Source organism: Haliotis asinina, chromosome 5 (assembly GCF_037392515.1).
Source record: "Haliotis asinina isolate JCU_RB_2024 chromosome 5, JCU_Hal_asi_v2, whole genome shotgun sequence".
NCBI classification, from domain to species: Eukaryota; Metazoa; Mollusca; class Gastropoda; order Lepetellida; family Haliotidae; genus Haliotis; species Haliotis asinina.
In genome coordinates, this window is record NC_090284.1 from 19,543,378 (window position 1) to 19,560,339 (window position 16,962).

The 16,962-nt window shown below is 38.4% G+C and overlaps 1 protein-coding gene across 1 annotated transcript in view; it reads right to left on the reverse strand.

Moving 5' to 3' along the window:
- LOC137284594 (glutamate receptor ionotropic, NMDA 2B-like) overlaps positions 1–16,962 on the reverse strand; it is a 108,199-nt gene that overhangs the window by 31,326 nt on the left and 59,911 nt on the right. The window contains exons 4-5 of the mRNA XM_067816475.1: positions 2,837–3,051; positions 40–156 (exon numbers count right to left, since the gene is read on the reverse strand). Coding sequence (XP_067672576.1) covers positions 40–156; positions 2,837–3,051 — 332 coding nt within the window. The remainder of the gene's footprint in view (positions 1–39; positions 157–2,836; positions 3,052–16,962) is intronic.

Consider the following 16,962-nt stretch of genomic DNA (forward strand, 5'->3'; position numbering starts at 1 on the left):
TACATTCGGAGTCAAAGAAATCTATGTAAAAATACTCACGTGTTTGAGTGCAGTAAAATAACACGTGCATCTGATTCAAAAAGTTGACTGAGCTGTGGTTCTGCCTGGGTTTGGTTAGGTATGTTCCTTAACGTTATCTCCTTCAGAATTTTATATCTGAAAGCAAAAAACACGTAACATAAAACATGTTCTGTAAGGACTTATCATGAGACGCAACACCACAGAAAGGTCCTTGTGTCTCGCAACAAACAACACTTTTTATGAAAGCTGATAATGTAAAGATGAGTGAGGGTCCTACTGATAGAGCAATGTGTGTGTGTGTGTGTGTGTGTGTGTGTGTGTGTGTGTGTGTGTGGTTAGTTTTACGCCGTTTTCCAGCAATATCACGCCGGGGACACCAGAAAATGGGCTTCACACATAGCACCCATGTGGGGGATGGAACGCGGGCCTTCGGCGTGACGAGCGAACGCCTTAACCGCTGGGCTACCCCACCAGCCCGATTGACCAATGCATCTTCACTATTTGTCATGAACGCCAGGTGTTGCCACTGGTTGTGTGGGTCTATTCGTATAATCTTCACTAACATTTTCCATTTTAGTATTGTGAGATTTAAGTTGACGTTTTATATTCAGGCAAAAAAATACAATTGCATCAACATTTATAGTTAATATAAATTTCGCATCGTGATAAAACCACATATACTTGTTTTTGGTGTATATTGTGTTGATTCGTGCAAGTTGAAGATACAGGTATCTCCAGGGTATTCGTACCGATAAATCTCGATTATTACTTAGATGCATCTTTGACGGCTCGATAATTTTATTGCCTCCCTCTGCTGGCTCCGCATTCGCACAGTTGCCATTCAGCTAAGACGCCGGTACAACTGAGTTTGACAGTGTCAACAAAGGGATAACAGTGGGGCTCAGATTTTAGAGAATCATACAGAGGTCAGGTCCGAAAATTTAAAAAGGTATATATAAGAACTCCTTCTGTCTCTTTCAAAGATCCACTGCATGATTTGTTTTTTCGGTTAGATGATTTAAAATGCGAAAGTGAGTTGTGATTGGTCCGTTGAACTTCACAGCATAGACACTTGATTGGATAAATGCATGTCTAGGGAGGTAATAACATCATCGACAGCCGTAAATGCACCCAGGGTACAGAGATAATTTATCGGAACGTATACCCTGGAGAATGAGGATGGTCCCTCTCGGGAAACAGAAGTTTCTCTCCATAAAGTTTGTAAATATGGTACCTTTTTCAGGACATTCAATGTCTAGTAGTTCTTAACAGTCAAATCGATGTTGAAGTTTCTTAAGGGTGCCCTGCTTATATAAATTGAAACATTTCCACGAGTATACTTATAACCCCATATCAGTAAGGCAAGCAATGAAACGGCTACATCGTGAAGAGTAATTACTCCAGTGTGTCCCTCCGTGGTGAGTGGGATAGTGCAGCCGTACTAATGACGTTATCTAGACTTGGATAGATGAAGCTCCGTCGGGACAATTCCCAATCAACCCCGACTGTTCACGGACCAGAATGAGAGCACCGTGAAGAGAATGCCGACAGCAGATGCTCACAAAGTGGGCTAGCAAGTCTCCGGAGGCATGCTTGTAAGTTATTCAGCCAAACCTTATAGTACTCGCTCTCTAAACCATCTGACGCCGTATGCCGATCATACTTAGACAGGCACACTCATATCTTCTTCAAATGTCTTTTGATTCCATAGTAACAGTTCTTAATTCGATTCTCTGACAAGGATCCAATAAAATGAACCAGATTAGCAATATCTGTCTCGAAAAGAACACAAATTGTTCTTATAATAATATAACCTTTGTTAACTATCCTTATTGTTGAACCCAATTATTGTTACTCAAGGCCTTTACGTGGATAATAAATAAACCAAGCTGATGTAATCTTCCTGCATTATGCTGACGTATATACAATATATTTTATACTTTATGAAGTCAGTGAACAACAGTGCCAGTTAATTTGAAAATATTATTAGATATGAAATGCCAAATAAAACAGAACGAACGATCACACACTGGCAAATGTATACATGTACTAGAATTTGCAATAGACGTGTAAAGCTTGATACTCCATATACGCAACGCAAATGTACATTTGAGCAACACAATGCAACACTAAAAATACAAAGGAGAAGACATAGCCCCAAACTCACTTGAAGTATAGCTTCTCTCATGGTATGGTGACCGTCGGGGGATTGGTAAGTACTTGAGGATTAGGTGTCCTCAGTTTTAAAAAATCAAATTCCCTAAAATCATGAACTGTCCTAACGCGACCAGAGTGTACAAAATACACGTAGCATTCGCGTCATTCGCTTCAGAGACAATGAGGAGCCAGAAAAGTCGTTAAAGGCAATAACAAGGTTATATTTATTCTATATATGTATCATAAGTCTTAAGAGTAATTCCCTATTCCTAATCAAATATTCCATGTCACTAATGAGCGTATTAGTTGTTAGTTTGGCTACGAAGCGATTTCCAACAAAATGTAATAATTATTGTTTTCCCTAATTATATTAACGGTAGCGCCATCGTTCCTAACGCACCCGATTTCTTGACGTTTGCCAATAACTTTTGGCACAGTTGAATTTTTGCCAGTGCATGTCTCTATACAAACAGTACATTGTTGCAACATACACACGTATCCACCCTTCAAAATGCACGGGCATGCCGAAGCCAGCCTAAAACAATTGACATAAAGGAGAACGTTCCCAAGACAACACTACAGGGAGTGTACATATTGGTTACGTAAAACGGTTGTGCTCGTGGCTATAGTAGCTTCACAAGCTTGAGAATCAACTTGCCTAAAAGGCCGTCTGCCATCTGCTGTAAATTCGGGAGAGTTGTGAGTTTGTTTAACAGCAGCTCTGATCGATGCGATGAAATCCTGATATCCCGCCACTTCAGTCGTCACTATAGCAAAGTCTGTCCAGTTGTATCGTATTAGAAGCTTGAGCATTGCTTCAGTTTGATGTTGGATGGTAGGTGCAATTTGTAAAGTTCGGGCTTCTTGCATTGTCTGAAAGAAAAATTGTGACAATTGTAAAGCGTACATAAAATACCTAATGCAACATTTGGAATCCAATTCTAAGTCATAAATTGTATCCTACGTCGTCATTGCTATAGTTTTACAATTCCGGTCGGACCAGTCTGAATGTCAATGAACATTGTAAATCATGTACATTACACTTCAGATGTCAGTTTGAAGAAATATATTACATAACCGCACCACAAGGAGGTTTTGCGTAACGGACATATGAACTCCCTTGGGATGGCCATATCATAATATGAATACACGTACAAGTCTCTAGAATCTTATCTATAACATCTCTATGGTTAGCACAGCCGAAGTTAATAATAATCATATGCCGTATTAATAATAATAAGCCGTAATAATCATATGCCGTATTAATAATAATAAGCCGTAATAATCATATGCTATTCCTAAGTAGCGAATATCATAGCTAAACATTTTCGTAGATTTTCCTCTCATCTTTATCATTAAATAGGCAAATTCGATTCTGTTTGCATCCTTGAAAGATATTGTCCAGAACTTTGGTGACAAGACAGCGACAGCACAGTAGAAACCTGTAATTCATAATTATGCTATCTCTAAATGGTTGATCTTATGACCAAACATCTTCGCACTCAGTTGATGTTTCTCTCATCTCTACCAGCTGATAGACATGATAATACATGTACGCTTTCGATTGTGACTGGCAAATGTTAAACAACACCAATCTCACAAGCGCTTCATAGAAACTGGTGGCTAGCACAGTTAAGTTGACTCTCGTAATTCATAATTATAATTATGCCATCTCTAAATGGAGAATGTTACAACCAAATATATACGAACTGGGCAGATAGTCCTCTCATCGTTATCAGTTAATCGCTGACTACGCATTCTGTTCTGACTGGCGATTGTTCAACAGCACAAAACCGTCAGAGCGTTTGCCCATAAATTGTGGGACTCAACTTGTGCCTAGCACAGATGAATCTCATAATTCACCGTTATGCCAACTCTAGAAGGAGAATATTGCAACCAAACTGTCAATGCCCTGAAATGATGGGACTCAACTTGTGCCCAGCACAAATGAATCTCGTAATTCACCGTTATGCCATCTCTAGAAGGAGAATATTGCAACCAAACTGCCAATGCCCTGAAATGATGGGACTCAACTTGTGCCCAGCACAAATGAATCTCGTAATTCACCGTTATGCCATCTCTAGAAGGAGAATATTGCAACCAAACTGTCAATGCCCTGAAATGATGGGACTCAACTTGTGCCCAGCACAAATGAATCTCGTAATTCACCGTTATGCCATCTCTAGAAGGAGAATATTGCAACCAAACTGACAATGCCCTGAAATGTTGGAACTTAACATGTGGCTAGCACAAATGAATCTCGTGATTCATAATTCACAGTAATGCTATATCTAAATGGGGGATGTTACAACTAAACTGTCAAAGCGTTTGCCTAGAAATGTTGGAACTCATCATGTCGGAATTTCGCAGGTAAATATTTACGCACTGGCTAGATCTTGCCCGTAACTTGATCAGTTAACTATTCTGATTGGCAATGTGTTTTATTGACACGTTTCCATCTGACCTGGAGTGGCGTCTCTTGAACTAGCTTCCAACATTGTGAACCTTTGCAGAAATACAACGCTACCTAGATCGATGACGTTTCAACTTTCGGTTGAGTCTGCGTTGAGTGAGATGACCTGTTTGAAAAGTTTAATTTCTTTCTTTATGGCTCACTCATGTGATCAAAACTAGGACACAGTCAACCCACAGATTTCAACGTATATCTAGCGGAAAGCATCCTTATGAAATTTGGATTTGACCAATAATTTAGAAAATGTTACATTTTAAACAAATGTTACAGCTATGTTACCATGTAAAATAAAAGACCATGGAAGACCCATTTCTAGCTTGCATCACCTTTAGCAAACCTTAAACACGGATGGTTTTTTTGTCGCCATGTGTTTTCGGTTTCAGAACTTGTATTTTGCCTTCATTGTAACAATACAACGTCTTTTACACTTACATATATTGAAATAATAGACAGACAGGAGTTTCTGTTCTTTCCTTAAACATTTCCAGCCGGTTTAAGGTTAATATCCAAAAGTGTTAAAGATTATCCCAAACATCTATGTCTTCCATTGCGTAGGCGCTAATGGATTCAAACCCCAGAGCTGCTTACCTGTATCATATTCAAACTCGATTTCACCATAGCAGAAGGAAAGCACTCATGATCTGCCTCCATGAACCACCTTTGATATTAAAATCCTAGATCGTGATTAAACCGATTAATTTATTCAAAAATGTAAAAGTATATTGATCAACTTTACGACGTAGGTTCTCAATCACAGCTATCAACATAACAATACACAATAATAGGGGCATTCAAAGATTAATTCAACATTATTTTCGAACACTAATTTGTATCAAAAAGAATCAGAGTGGGTACTATACCCGTAATCGTTCAGTGGGACTGGTGGATAAGGAAACCATAGGATGTATATGTCACAGTGATTCTGTCAAACCAGTCACTTAGTCAAATGACTGTAACGATCAGTCATTTGGTGATGTGACTAAAAATCTCAGTCATTTGACCAAATGACTAAAGTTTCAGTCATTTAGTCAACTGACTGGTTTCACAGATTGACTGTAACATAATACATGATACTGTTTACTGCAACTTTCTAAAATGGCGCCTTGTAAAATGAGATACAATAACTGGCACTATCGTTCGGCAGATGTAACACACTGCCAACAGGTGGTCAGGACTTGTCGTGACTTGTGTGTAAGCCCACAATTAACACCAACACCGTGTGTGGCTACGTCAGTTTTTGCCTTATGTGTCTCTGTAGTCATGAATCTTGGCATCTCAACTTTGATATTTCTCCACAATGAATTATATTAGCATCTGCAAATCAACTATGTAACGTTAATCCTAACATTGTTGGTTTTCAATCGTTTACAGGTGATTTAAATATATTTAGACCTGGTGAAGCGTGCTAGTGTCAGTTGATTATCATTTCATGAAAAATATTCAAGTAAAAACATTATTGACAGGGTCCTTGACATTCTCGAAGGTGAGTCATGGGCCGGCATTCAGGCAAAACAGTTCAAACATCGATATTGACGAGTTGAATATGTTCAGCGGGAACGTTAAACAACATTTTATGATCCTTTGTCACACGCATAAATGATATTCATAGCGATTTCAGATTACTGTTACGTGTAAAAATATATAAAGAAATTCACAGCCATTTCTACAACAAATGTCACCGCAAGAGAGGTCACAGACTTGACGGCGTCGCTGATCAGCTCGCAATGACGTTCCTAACTAACAGAAGTTCTAACAATAACGCCTACGAAAAATACAATAAAAACTACTCAGTAGACAGTAGTGTCATCATGTCATAAAACTAATTATTGGCAACAAAAACTCCCAAATCCACGAATCGTGTTCTGCGTGAAAAAGCGCCGATTTTTACTTCCTTTTCAAAATTTACATGGCGAAACAAAGTCAGGGGAAGACGAAACGAAAACTTTCAAATTTATCATGAATATTTTCCCTGTTGACGTAATGCATGTATGAACACTAGGAATCTATCGCAAATGTCCACTTATCTAGAATTGACAGTCTCGTTAAATGTGAAAAAAATGTTTCTCTTTACAAACAAAATATACGTTCGTAGTTTCGTATGTATGCATTGGTTCATAATTGAATATGTTTAAACAAGGTCGATTTTGTTTTCATTTCTTGGTGACCATTCTTATGAATATTCAGTATTCGTTCATGGTATATGCTCATGCGCAGGCTAATGTGGATGAGAAAAAAACCAATTCTAAACCAACCAATGCAGATGCTGCGATTCCAACGTAGTCAACAAGCAACACATTCTTTCTATTAAATAACTGTAATAAATCATCACTCTGTGTGAGAAACGACTGAGAAATGGCCACATGTTTCGGAAACGTTCCAAATATGTATGGCCTGGTATTTTCGTGCATTCACGTTCATTACATGAACAAACACAGACTTTTATCTTCTTTGCAATAGGAAGAACGAACTCATTTCATTCATTTGCTAATAAATGTAAGGTTAAACTGTTAAGGATGCCAAGGTTCAATTGGCTCGGAAACGCTTCTGTGCATCACGTTGGCAATGAAAAGGTTATGAAACGGATGCATTTGCGTGGAGAATTGAAGACTGCTGCAATAGTAACAGTGATGAAGAATCGAAAGTGACATTGACACCATCAGGACGTGGAAGAACACATAGTACATGAGACGAGTATCTGGATGACAACTTCTTCTTTATTGTATAGCACGAGGTTTCTGGACTACTTCTTGTCCCTTGTTCGGGTTCTTCATCGTCTGAGTTTAGGTGCTACTTATTGTTCCTTGTTCGGGTTCTTCATCACCTGAAGAAGGGTCAAGAAGTAGCTCAGAAACGCCGTGTAATACAATAAAGAAGAAGTTGCCATCCATACATTCATCCTATATTTTCACCAACTTCCAAATGCATTGCAAGAATCACGCATAGTACCCTTATCGTGAATAAGGATGACATACTTTGGGCATTAGCGCATGGAGGATGGCAATGGTATGTGTACAAACAGTGTATGAGATGTATGCACAATCCGCTATAATTGAAGTTGATACTTTCAGCAGTGGTGTATGCAGCCCCATGTGGCTTGACGCATTCAGGTTAGATGACATTCAAAATTGATATTGAACCAGTTACCCTAGTTGATTTTGGGCGGCTCTGCCTGTAATGGTACACGGTTTGGTAAGTGGCGTTTGGTTTATGGTTCATTTGTTACCTTGGGTGACTGTGGACAACATATTCAGGGCTATGTTACAGGGTTTGGTATGTGTTCTGAACAATTGGGATAACCATGCGTAGAATTACGTAGAATTACGTAGTAAGAGCACAAGAGCTTATACAGGTTTGAATTACGTTTAACATTATATGAGCCATTGAGTGGCTTGTCTACTGAGAAATCATGCAATACTTTAACATGGGTCCCCAACTCAGTCACGTGGGCCTGATACTGATAAGGCTGTTTGAGGCACATTTTGCATGCAAGGTCATTAAGGTTAAAGGTTAATGCATTCGTAATCTTTTAAAAATAGTCACTAATATTTAATGTTACGTTAAGTCATTTGCTTGTTTAAGGAGATATTCCAGCTAAATGGCGGTCGTCACCAAATGTTCTGAACAATACAATCCACCCATGCCTGTCAGAGGCGACTACAGAGATCAAGGTGTCAGGCTCGCTGACTTGATGCAAGTCTTCTTATCCCAGTTACTTTGATCGACGTTCACGATGTCAATCACTGGATTATGTGGTGCAGACTTGATTACGTGTAAACTGCCGTCATACAGCTGTATTTTGATAAGTTTGGCATTAAACTGCAAACAAACACCTCAGGTACATGAGACTAAGATCGTCACCATGAGAAAAGGCATTTAGATTTACTGATCGTTGGCAAATTAACTTGCAAATAGCCTAGCAGGCACTCAGTTTGCGATGACGTTCTGAACAAACGTTGATGGAAACATATTGAAGCAAAGAAAGAAAGCTAATAAACTGGAAACCCATTTCCCCTAATCTCATCACAACAATAGTCATCTTAGTTCATGACGGACATGCTTGTGTCAGTTTCCTGACCTAATAGATTGAAACTTGAATCCTGATGATTTGAAATAAAGTCGGCAACACGGCAGCTAATCATTTCTCAGGGTCACACAGCTATGGCATTTTCCAGCACCGGTATCCATTTGACATCATGGATGATTTCACATCGATGTTCTCGAATTAGCAGAGCTTGGCTCGGATAATAAACTCCTGTGCTCAGGACGCCCTGAATGGGACGATGTCTACATGTTGAATTTGTTGTACCTGTTTCATGGTATATTATTCACTCTTACCATACCGGCTTATCAGCAGTTCGGCCCTATCACATGACTTGAGTGAGTATAGATTTACGCAATATATTGGTTCAGCAATATTACAGACATATCAAGGAAAATCGCACCCGAAACGGGCTTCATAAACTGCACCCATGTAAGGAATCGAACCCAGGTATTAGGCAAGACTAGCTATGTTTGGTTTTAGACTATATCTCAAGACACTCCATTTGTTGTATAGGTATCTAAAGTTATTTATTTAAACCAATTTGGAAAGGCATATTGGATATATATTCTTTGCGTATCGTTTGCGTGCAGAACGCGTGTGTAAATCCTAGGTGATACGATGTGTCGGGCGTTTATTGAGTAAACCGAAAAATATATGTAAAACCATGCACATAAATACATACTCTGTGTGATCCGCTCGAAGGTCTGAATTGCTTCTTTTTGTGCTGTGGGATACACTGATCAAACGATTACCTGATCAAAGTGTCATCTTCAAGAATAACAATTCCAGTTGGCTTCGTTTTTTGTGATTATCGTCACATAATGCCCCATTTAAAATTTCATGGGAAGCAGACTCGCGACTCAAGTAATTTCACGCATGTATGAAACAGATAATATTCCCACCACACAACTTCTAAGAGAAAACCGACAGCGTTGTTTCTTAGCGGGACATGTTATTATAGCCTGTCAAGATAGGAAGTCCCTTATGGTGCGAGTATCTTTCATCTTCACTGCGCGTTACTTACATACGTGACCCGTGTTAGCTCTGCTGCGTCCATGACGGCACCTACGCGATGAGCGGCTCTGATGTAAACAACGTCATCATCACAGACCTCTCCTGTTTCGCCTTGTAGTCTACTTGCACGTACCTTATTTATTTAACCGTTTGCTGAGTACCATTATCACGTCAAGATGGTGGGCTACTGTCGGCGATTCTCGTGAACATAAACAACTTTTGGCGCCTCTTTGGATCTCTTGACAGAATATTCATGACATATATCGAAGCATCATTAACATTTCAACTTTTGCACAAACGAGGGCATCGAAAATCGTTCTCTGACTGGAACAGTTTAGGTTTGCAGTGAATATTTCGTCATTTACAGTGAAACCAATTCCCGAGAAGAACCGGGATAAAACCATTTTCAGATTAATGAATCACATTCTAGGCACCAGGAGAAAGTGTACATTTGACTTTATCAAACCTTTCATAAACAAGCATCTTAAAATCGCAAGAAGGCCTGTTAGGACCGTTTTTGTACCATCAGTATTTCAGTGTGAATCAATTTGAAACTATATTATGTAGATAATATGATCTGGTATTTATGAACATTGAAGATTACTTTCCATGATCATAAGCCCCTTGGTTATGTTTCTATAAATAAAATAATCCCGATACCAAACGTTCACTGTTTATTGGTACCAGTCACAAACACATGCAATGGCACGTCAAGCGTTCACGTGAACAACATCTCGAACACACGTTGACTCTTGCAGTCATTCTTGTTTTTCATCCAGATTTCATATATATACACAGACTAAGCGTTAGTCTAGATCCATGATAAATACATTGGATACGACTTCAGAATGAAGAACAGAGCGGTTGAAAACTTGAAAACTGAAAAAACTCGAACTATCAAAACCCACAACAAAGAGTTTGTGATCGAAAGGATTCAGTATCACAAACATGTTCTGAAACTAAACCTTTTTACTCACCTTTGCTTTCATGAAAATCTGGATTCTATCATATACACAATCTTCTTCAAAGTAGTTAAAGGACGAGTGTGAAACACTAAGCTAGAAAAAATCTTTATAACGTGTTAGCTTGTGGCAGAGCGGCGTAGCAAGGCTATAAAGTTACCTTAAATCAACTTTGGGGGATTTTAACTAATCAAGTTAAACCGGCACCAGCTCCTATCCTTGTATTTGGTTTCTAAACATCAACTGTATTACTAGCCTGCGTAGTTCCCGTCCAATACAAACGTCTTGCTTGTTTCTTGGGGGTCTATTAATGGGCTTATGCAGTATTTTTACAATTAACTTAAATGTTTATCAATGTTTGCAAATAAACTTTATAGGCGTCAACATTGCACACTTCGTTGCAACATTTTATACCTCCCGCAGTCACGTCTTTTATCGTGTTACACAACATCAGTGCTGTGTGTTTATAAATATATGCTTAGTAAATATTTTCTACCATTATGTTGCGTAAGTTCTTTTAAAGGGTTCTTAATTCTATGGCCGTGTTAGCTGTTGTTTACACTTTGATCCCATTTCGTTTTAGGTTCCAAATTTCTAAAGTACGTATCAACCAAAGACAGGAATTAATACGGTTCCAGAGAATTGAAAATGCTGTAGAGCCAGTCTGTAGACGGTACCCAGGCTGGTATTTGACATTAAGCGATTGTAACAAAGACTAATTGGGTCGGCGTCTGTGTAGAATGTGTCAGTGTTGTAGGGTGAAAACAATCTTGCAATGTGGTGATCGTTGGTTGAGGTAGCCATTTGCCATGTTCTTCAACCAGGCTTGCATTTTCTGGATGCTTAAACCATCACTGCGCATGCCCTAACTGACGGATATAACCCTCGACATTTTCAGCACGGATTTCCCAAGTGACCATAAGGTCACTTGCAACACTGGGACTGGGATGTCTTGGAAATGATTTGATGACTTCCTTTAAGTTGAAAGCACCCTCGGTATACTGGAATACATCTGCATTCACTACGATCCATAATATACAAATCTGATGCTAAGTGGGTTGTTTGCCCTTTGATCACTCGCAAATATACATGAACATAAAAGAAGTGTAACGATAATAGCGTACATAACTTTACAGAGGCAGGCATGCAATATATCAGTAAACAATTAGAGAGTAAGAACATGGATCTCCTTATGCTCTTTACACAGAAGGAGGATAGCTTGGAATCCTTACGCTAGAAGAGGATCATAAAACATGGATACTGCTTTCAACATAGAAACATTTGGCCGATAATGAGGGAGCTTCAAACTGATGACTTTACTTGGACCTTCCTTTTGAAACATTATGCTCAGAATCTCTCTTTCAGTATCTGTTGGGATGGTGTAGGTTCCCCAGAGCCTGTATATCCATCACAACGAGCCATTGTCGTCTTGTCGTCAACGTTCCAGAATACCGGCTTTTAGACGCGAAGAGCAAGGACTATGGTTCCAGTACCGAGTGAATGTCGATACCTGGCGCCAGATGTCGTGGTGTATGGTTTACAGTACCTAAATGATATAAAAGTTTTGTTTATTTTTTTTTCTTTATTTATTTACTTTTTTTGGTCAGTAAAAAGGTCTTATATTTTACCATTGTTTAAATATCCGGGTTTTTTTTGTTGTATGGGTGTTATAAGAGCTGAAATTTGGAACGACATTCTTACACGATGCCATTTAGAAAGTGGTCAAATGCACCATATGCCATATTTGGGATTTCACTTTCTCAGTAAAGTACAAATTCTAGTACTTCGAATCCCGGATGGGACTCAACCGAAAAAGTACTAGAATTTGTACCGGCCCGTAAATGAAGAAAGATTGGGTTTCCTCGGGTTCCACCTCCCATCATACTACGGCCCCTTTTCATTTTATAAGGAATAACCTCTTTCTATCGAAATTATACCTAGGAGTGAGCGTTAGCCTAAATGATTCATTTGCCACATCAAATGTTTTCATGAATAATCGTAAAGGATACACAAATTCATGAACATTGATCTGCCATTTGGTTCCAATTTATTCAGGAAAGCGGGAGAGAAGGTGAGCTCTCTATACTGTTATTGTATTTCGGCGTTATCTCGAGAACCATGTCTCGGCTGGAACAAAGATTATTTGATAGTCTGTAGAGCACCATCCATGTGAATCTCCAACATCGTTACTCGGCTCATTTGATGGGAATTAACTGTGCTAAGTCTGTGAAGCTAAACTTTATCCTTGTGTACGTTTTGTGGTATATTTAATCTTTACGAAACATAGACCAAAACGTTATGAATAATACGATATCATCAAACATGTTTGACCGTTTTGTTGGTAATGTGATGTTGGCTTGTGACATTTTTACGGTTACTGCTGAACCCAACATTTAGAATGTGACGCTTCATCAGAGTTGCTTTGTCTACAACTGTAAACACCAAACCGGCCATTTTCAAATCACAGCCAAAAACTATATCATGCAAGCATTATGTATCTCTATATTATTTGTGACGTAAGTGTTCGTTGGAATATGATGACCAGATCGCGTCATTTTTCACCATACGTATTGGGATAAACGTGGGCCGTGTTATGTCCCATTGAAAAGGCATATTTTCATCAAATGTGAACGGAAATTGGTTGAGGTGTAGCCCACTGTTTCAAGTGTTATCTGGTCACATGGTTCCATTTCTCGCACCCTTTCATAAAGTAGAAACCACTTATGGTATCCGTCTCTATGTTGTTGATGGAATTTCACTAAAGGCAAAACCTAACTGACTCACACACATTTACTTAAATATTTGAACATATGAAATATGTATTTTCATCCTATTCAAATGTACTGGGAGGAGCAAATAAAGAAACACAGTAAAATGCAAGTGTTCCTTTCATATTGTCAAGGTTTCAGCACAACCTGATAATAGTGCTGTAGATGAAAATAAGTAAAACCTAACTCTGCCACGAAGTGGCATTTCCTTCAGAATAAGTACAGTGAGTGAGTGAGTTTAGTTTTACGCCACACTCAGCAATATTCCAGTTATATGGCAACGGTCTGTAAATAATCCAGTCTGGACCACACAATCCAGAGATCAACAACATGAGTATCGATCTGCACAATTGGCAACCGATGATATGCGTCAACCAGGTAAGGGAACCTGACCACCCGATCCCGTTAGTCGCCTTTTATGGCAAGCATGGGTTGCTGAAGGTCTATTCTACCCCGTGACCTTCACGGGTCCAGAATAAATACAGACGCCACAGCTAAAGGCGAACGGTTTCAAATCTGACCTAATTTCCAAGATGCTTGTGGAACGGTTCAGACGGCATAATACTAGCGTAGTATGCCAAAAGAATTTTGGAATTAGTTTATGCATAACTGACAGCTGCACATGCTTATACATGTTAATGGCGCCAATAACTGTGTTCACGTCTAGTTGCATGTTAATTAACTCCTTACCTCCTCATATAAATGCATAATTATTGGCGTCGTTATGTTATTAGTAATGCAAGTTGTTTTTGAGTGAAAATCATCGACACCTGCACCATTTTTTATTGTGTCCACACGACTGTTGTACCTGCTTGTAATATAACAATGAAACCACTTTATGTCTGCTGTGATGTTCCGAGAATATTGCAAAAGCGGCGTAAAACCACATTCACTCACTGAAGAGTGACAAAGATAATATGTTCAATAATGAATCCGTGGTTGATTATTATTAAAGTGATAGTTATACGAATGAACAAACCCATTTTTTGCATTATTCCGGTAAGCTGGTTAAACGAGTATCACCTTATAACGAGGTTTAGAGATTCGGATAACAACGTTCAATGAACACCTTTCATTGTTAATTGACCAAACACAGTGATGACTCATACAGGTGGCAAAATCTGCATCAATGAGTTATCCTCAGCGTCACCTTAAAGGCTTTAGTACCGAGACTGAATGTGATGTTTTAGCTAAACGCTGGTGCAATCAAATTGAGTCACATCGCGGCGTTTCAGATTAATGATGTTGGACAGGCCGTAATGGAGGTTTTGGATATTTGGTGAAATCTATGAGCTCGTGGTTTTGTGAATTATATGGGACGACATGGGATTCCGATGATAGAATTCTAGCTTGACAAAAACAGAAATTATCAGTGCAAATGCGGGATTCCCAGATGTTCTGAGAGAATTCCTGGGCTTGACATAAAGATAACATATTCACAATATAAGGTTTCAAACATCGATGAAGGAAATCAGGTTTGACAAGCATTCTAAAAGGAGATATGTGTTCATATTCATTCCAATTTTACCTCATATCACCACCAAGTATTTGGTTGGCACACATCACAAGCAAAACCCAAAATTATAACTATAACTACAACCATAACTGTAATTGTAACTGTAACTGTAGCTCTAACTATAACTATAACTATATCTGTAGCTATAACTATAACCGTAACCGTAACTGTAATTGTAACTATAGCTATAACTCTAATTCTAACTGTGATTGTAACTATAACTATAACTGTAACTGTAACCGCAATCGTAACTGTGATTGTAACTGTAACTGTAACTGTAACCATAACTGCAACTGTAACCGTAACTGTAACTGTAACTGTAACCATAACTGTAACTGTAACTATAACTCTAGCTAATAGCTAGCGTATAACTTATAACTTACAACTATAGTTATAAATATAGCTATAAGTCAAAGCTATAACTGAAATTCCTGAAAACCCATCGCCCGCACGGCACGAACCTTTCAATGATGAGAAACATTGTACACTGTATTCATTTCCTAATTAAGGCAGGTGAATAATGACTAGTTTCAATACCTTGTTGAGCACTAGGTTAGGTGCTCAACAGCAGGAACGCCTCCTGTCAATAACTCTGTTAGTGTATGCATAGCCTTTCACGACTCAGTGCCAGCGATACAAATGACATATTAATACCAAATACCTGTCAGTTATAACACAAGGGCGATTGAAAGTTATTGCATTCAATATGAGATGAGCAATTCTTCTTCTAGTTTTCCTATGTATAGTCTCTGCTGTACAGAATAACCAACGAGCTTTTCCTATCATCGTTTAATATATAACGTTAATATAGTCTTCAAATTTGTTATCATTGTCATTTTGACCATTGGCAATATGATTAAAGCCTTCCATTGCACGACAGTTATTAGATATATGTCAGTAAGGTCAATCAAGTCACTTTTGTCACCTGTGCTGATATAGCTTTTGCGCAACAGAAGAACAGGGTGAGTGAGGGTATGCCTGAGTAAGCACATGTGGTGGGCCAGTGTCAGTTTGAATATTATTCAAGTAAATGGTACTCAGTACAATAGTATTGATTATTTTCTAGTGGCACTGGAAGTCACATGCACTAAAAGTATACTTTAGATCCTGTAACGTTTTAAGGACGCAGTTCATAACAGCGAATTGCTGTGTTCCAGCCAATGTGACCACGCATCTTCTCTACCGTATTATCTACGAAAAGTATGTATCTTATGACTGAAGTTCTACTTATTTCAACTTACTTCTCATTAAAATCGTCGACAGACTGTAACATATGATAACACTTTTCCTACCTTATTATCTACGAAATGAGTGTGTCTGATAACGGCATTATTATTTACTTGTACTTATTTCTCTTTAAAATCGTCGACAGACTGTAACATATGATAACACTTTTCCTACCTTATTATCTACGAAATGAGTGTGTCTGATAACGGCATTATTATTTACTTGTACTTATTTCTCTTTAAAATCGTCGACAGACTGTAACATATGATAACACTTTTCCTACCTTATTATCTACGAAATGAGTGTGTCTGATAACGGCATTATTATTTACTTGTACTTATTTCTCTTTAAAATCGTCGACAGACTGTAACATATGATAACACTTTTCCTACCTTATTATCTACGAAATGAATGTGTCTGATAACGGCATTATTATTTACTTGTACTTATTTCTCTTTAAAATCGGCAACAGACTGTAACATATGATAACACTTTTCCTACCTTATTATCTACGAAATGAATGTGTCTGATAACGGCATTATTATTTACTTGTACTTATTTCTCTTTAAAATCGGCAACAGACTGTAACATATAACTAAGGGGCACAAACTTCAAAAATACCAAATAAAGACTGCAAGATGTGACAATTAGGGTTACAAAATGTGACAACTGATACCATCATGCCTTAATAAGCCATCGACTATGAGATATGTGTACGACGCAATCATTTATTTGTTTATGGCTCCCTAAAGGAAATTCCATCTCGACGAGGGCGACCCGTA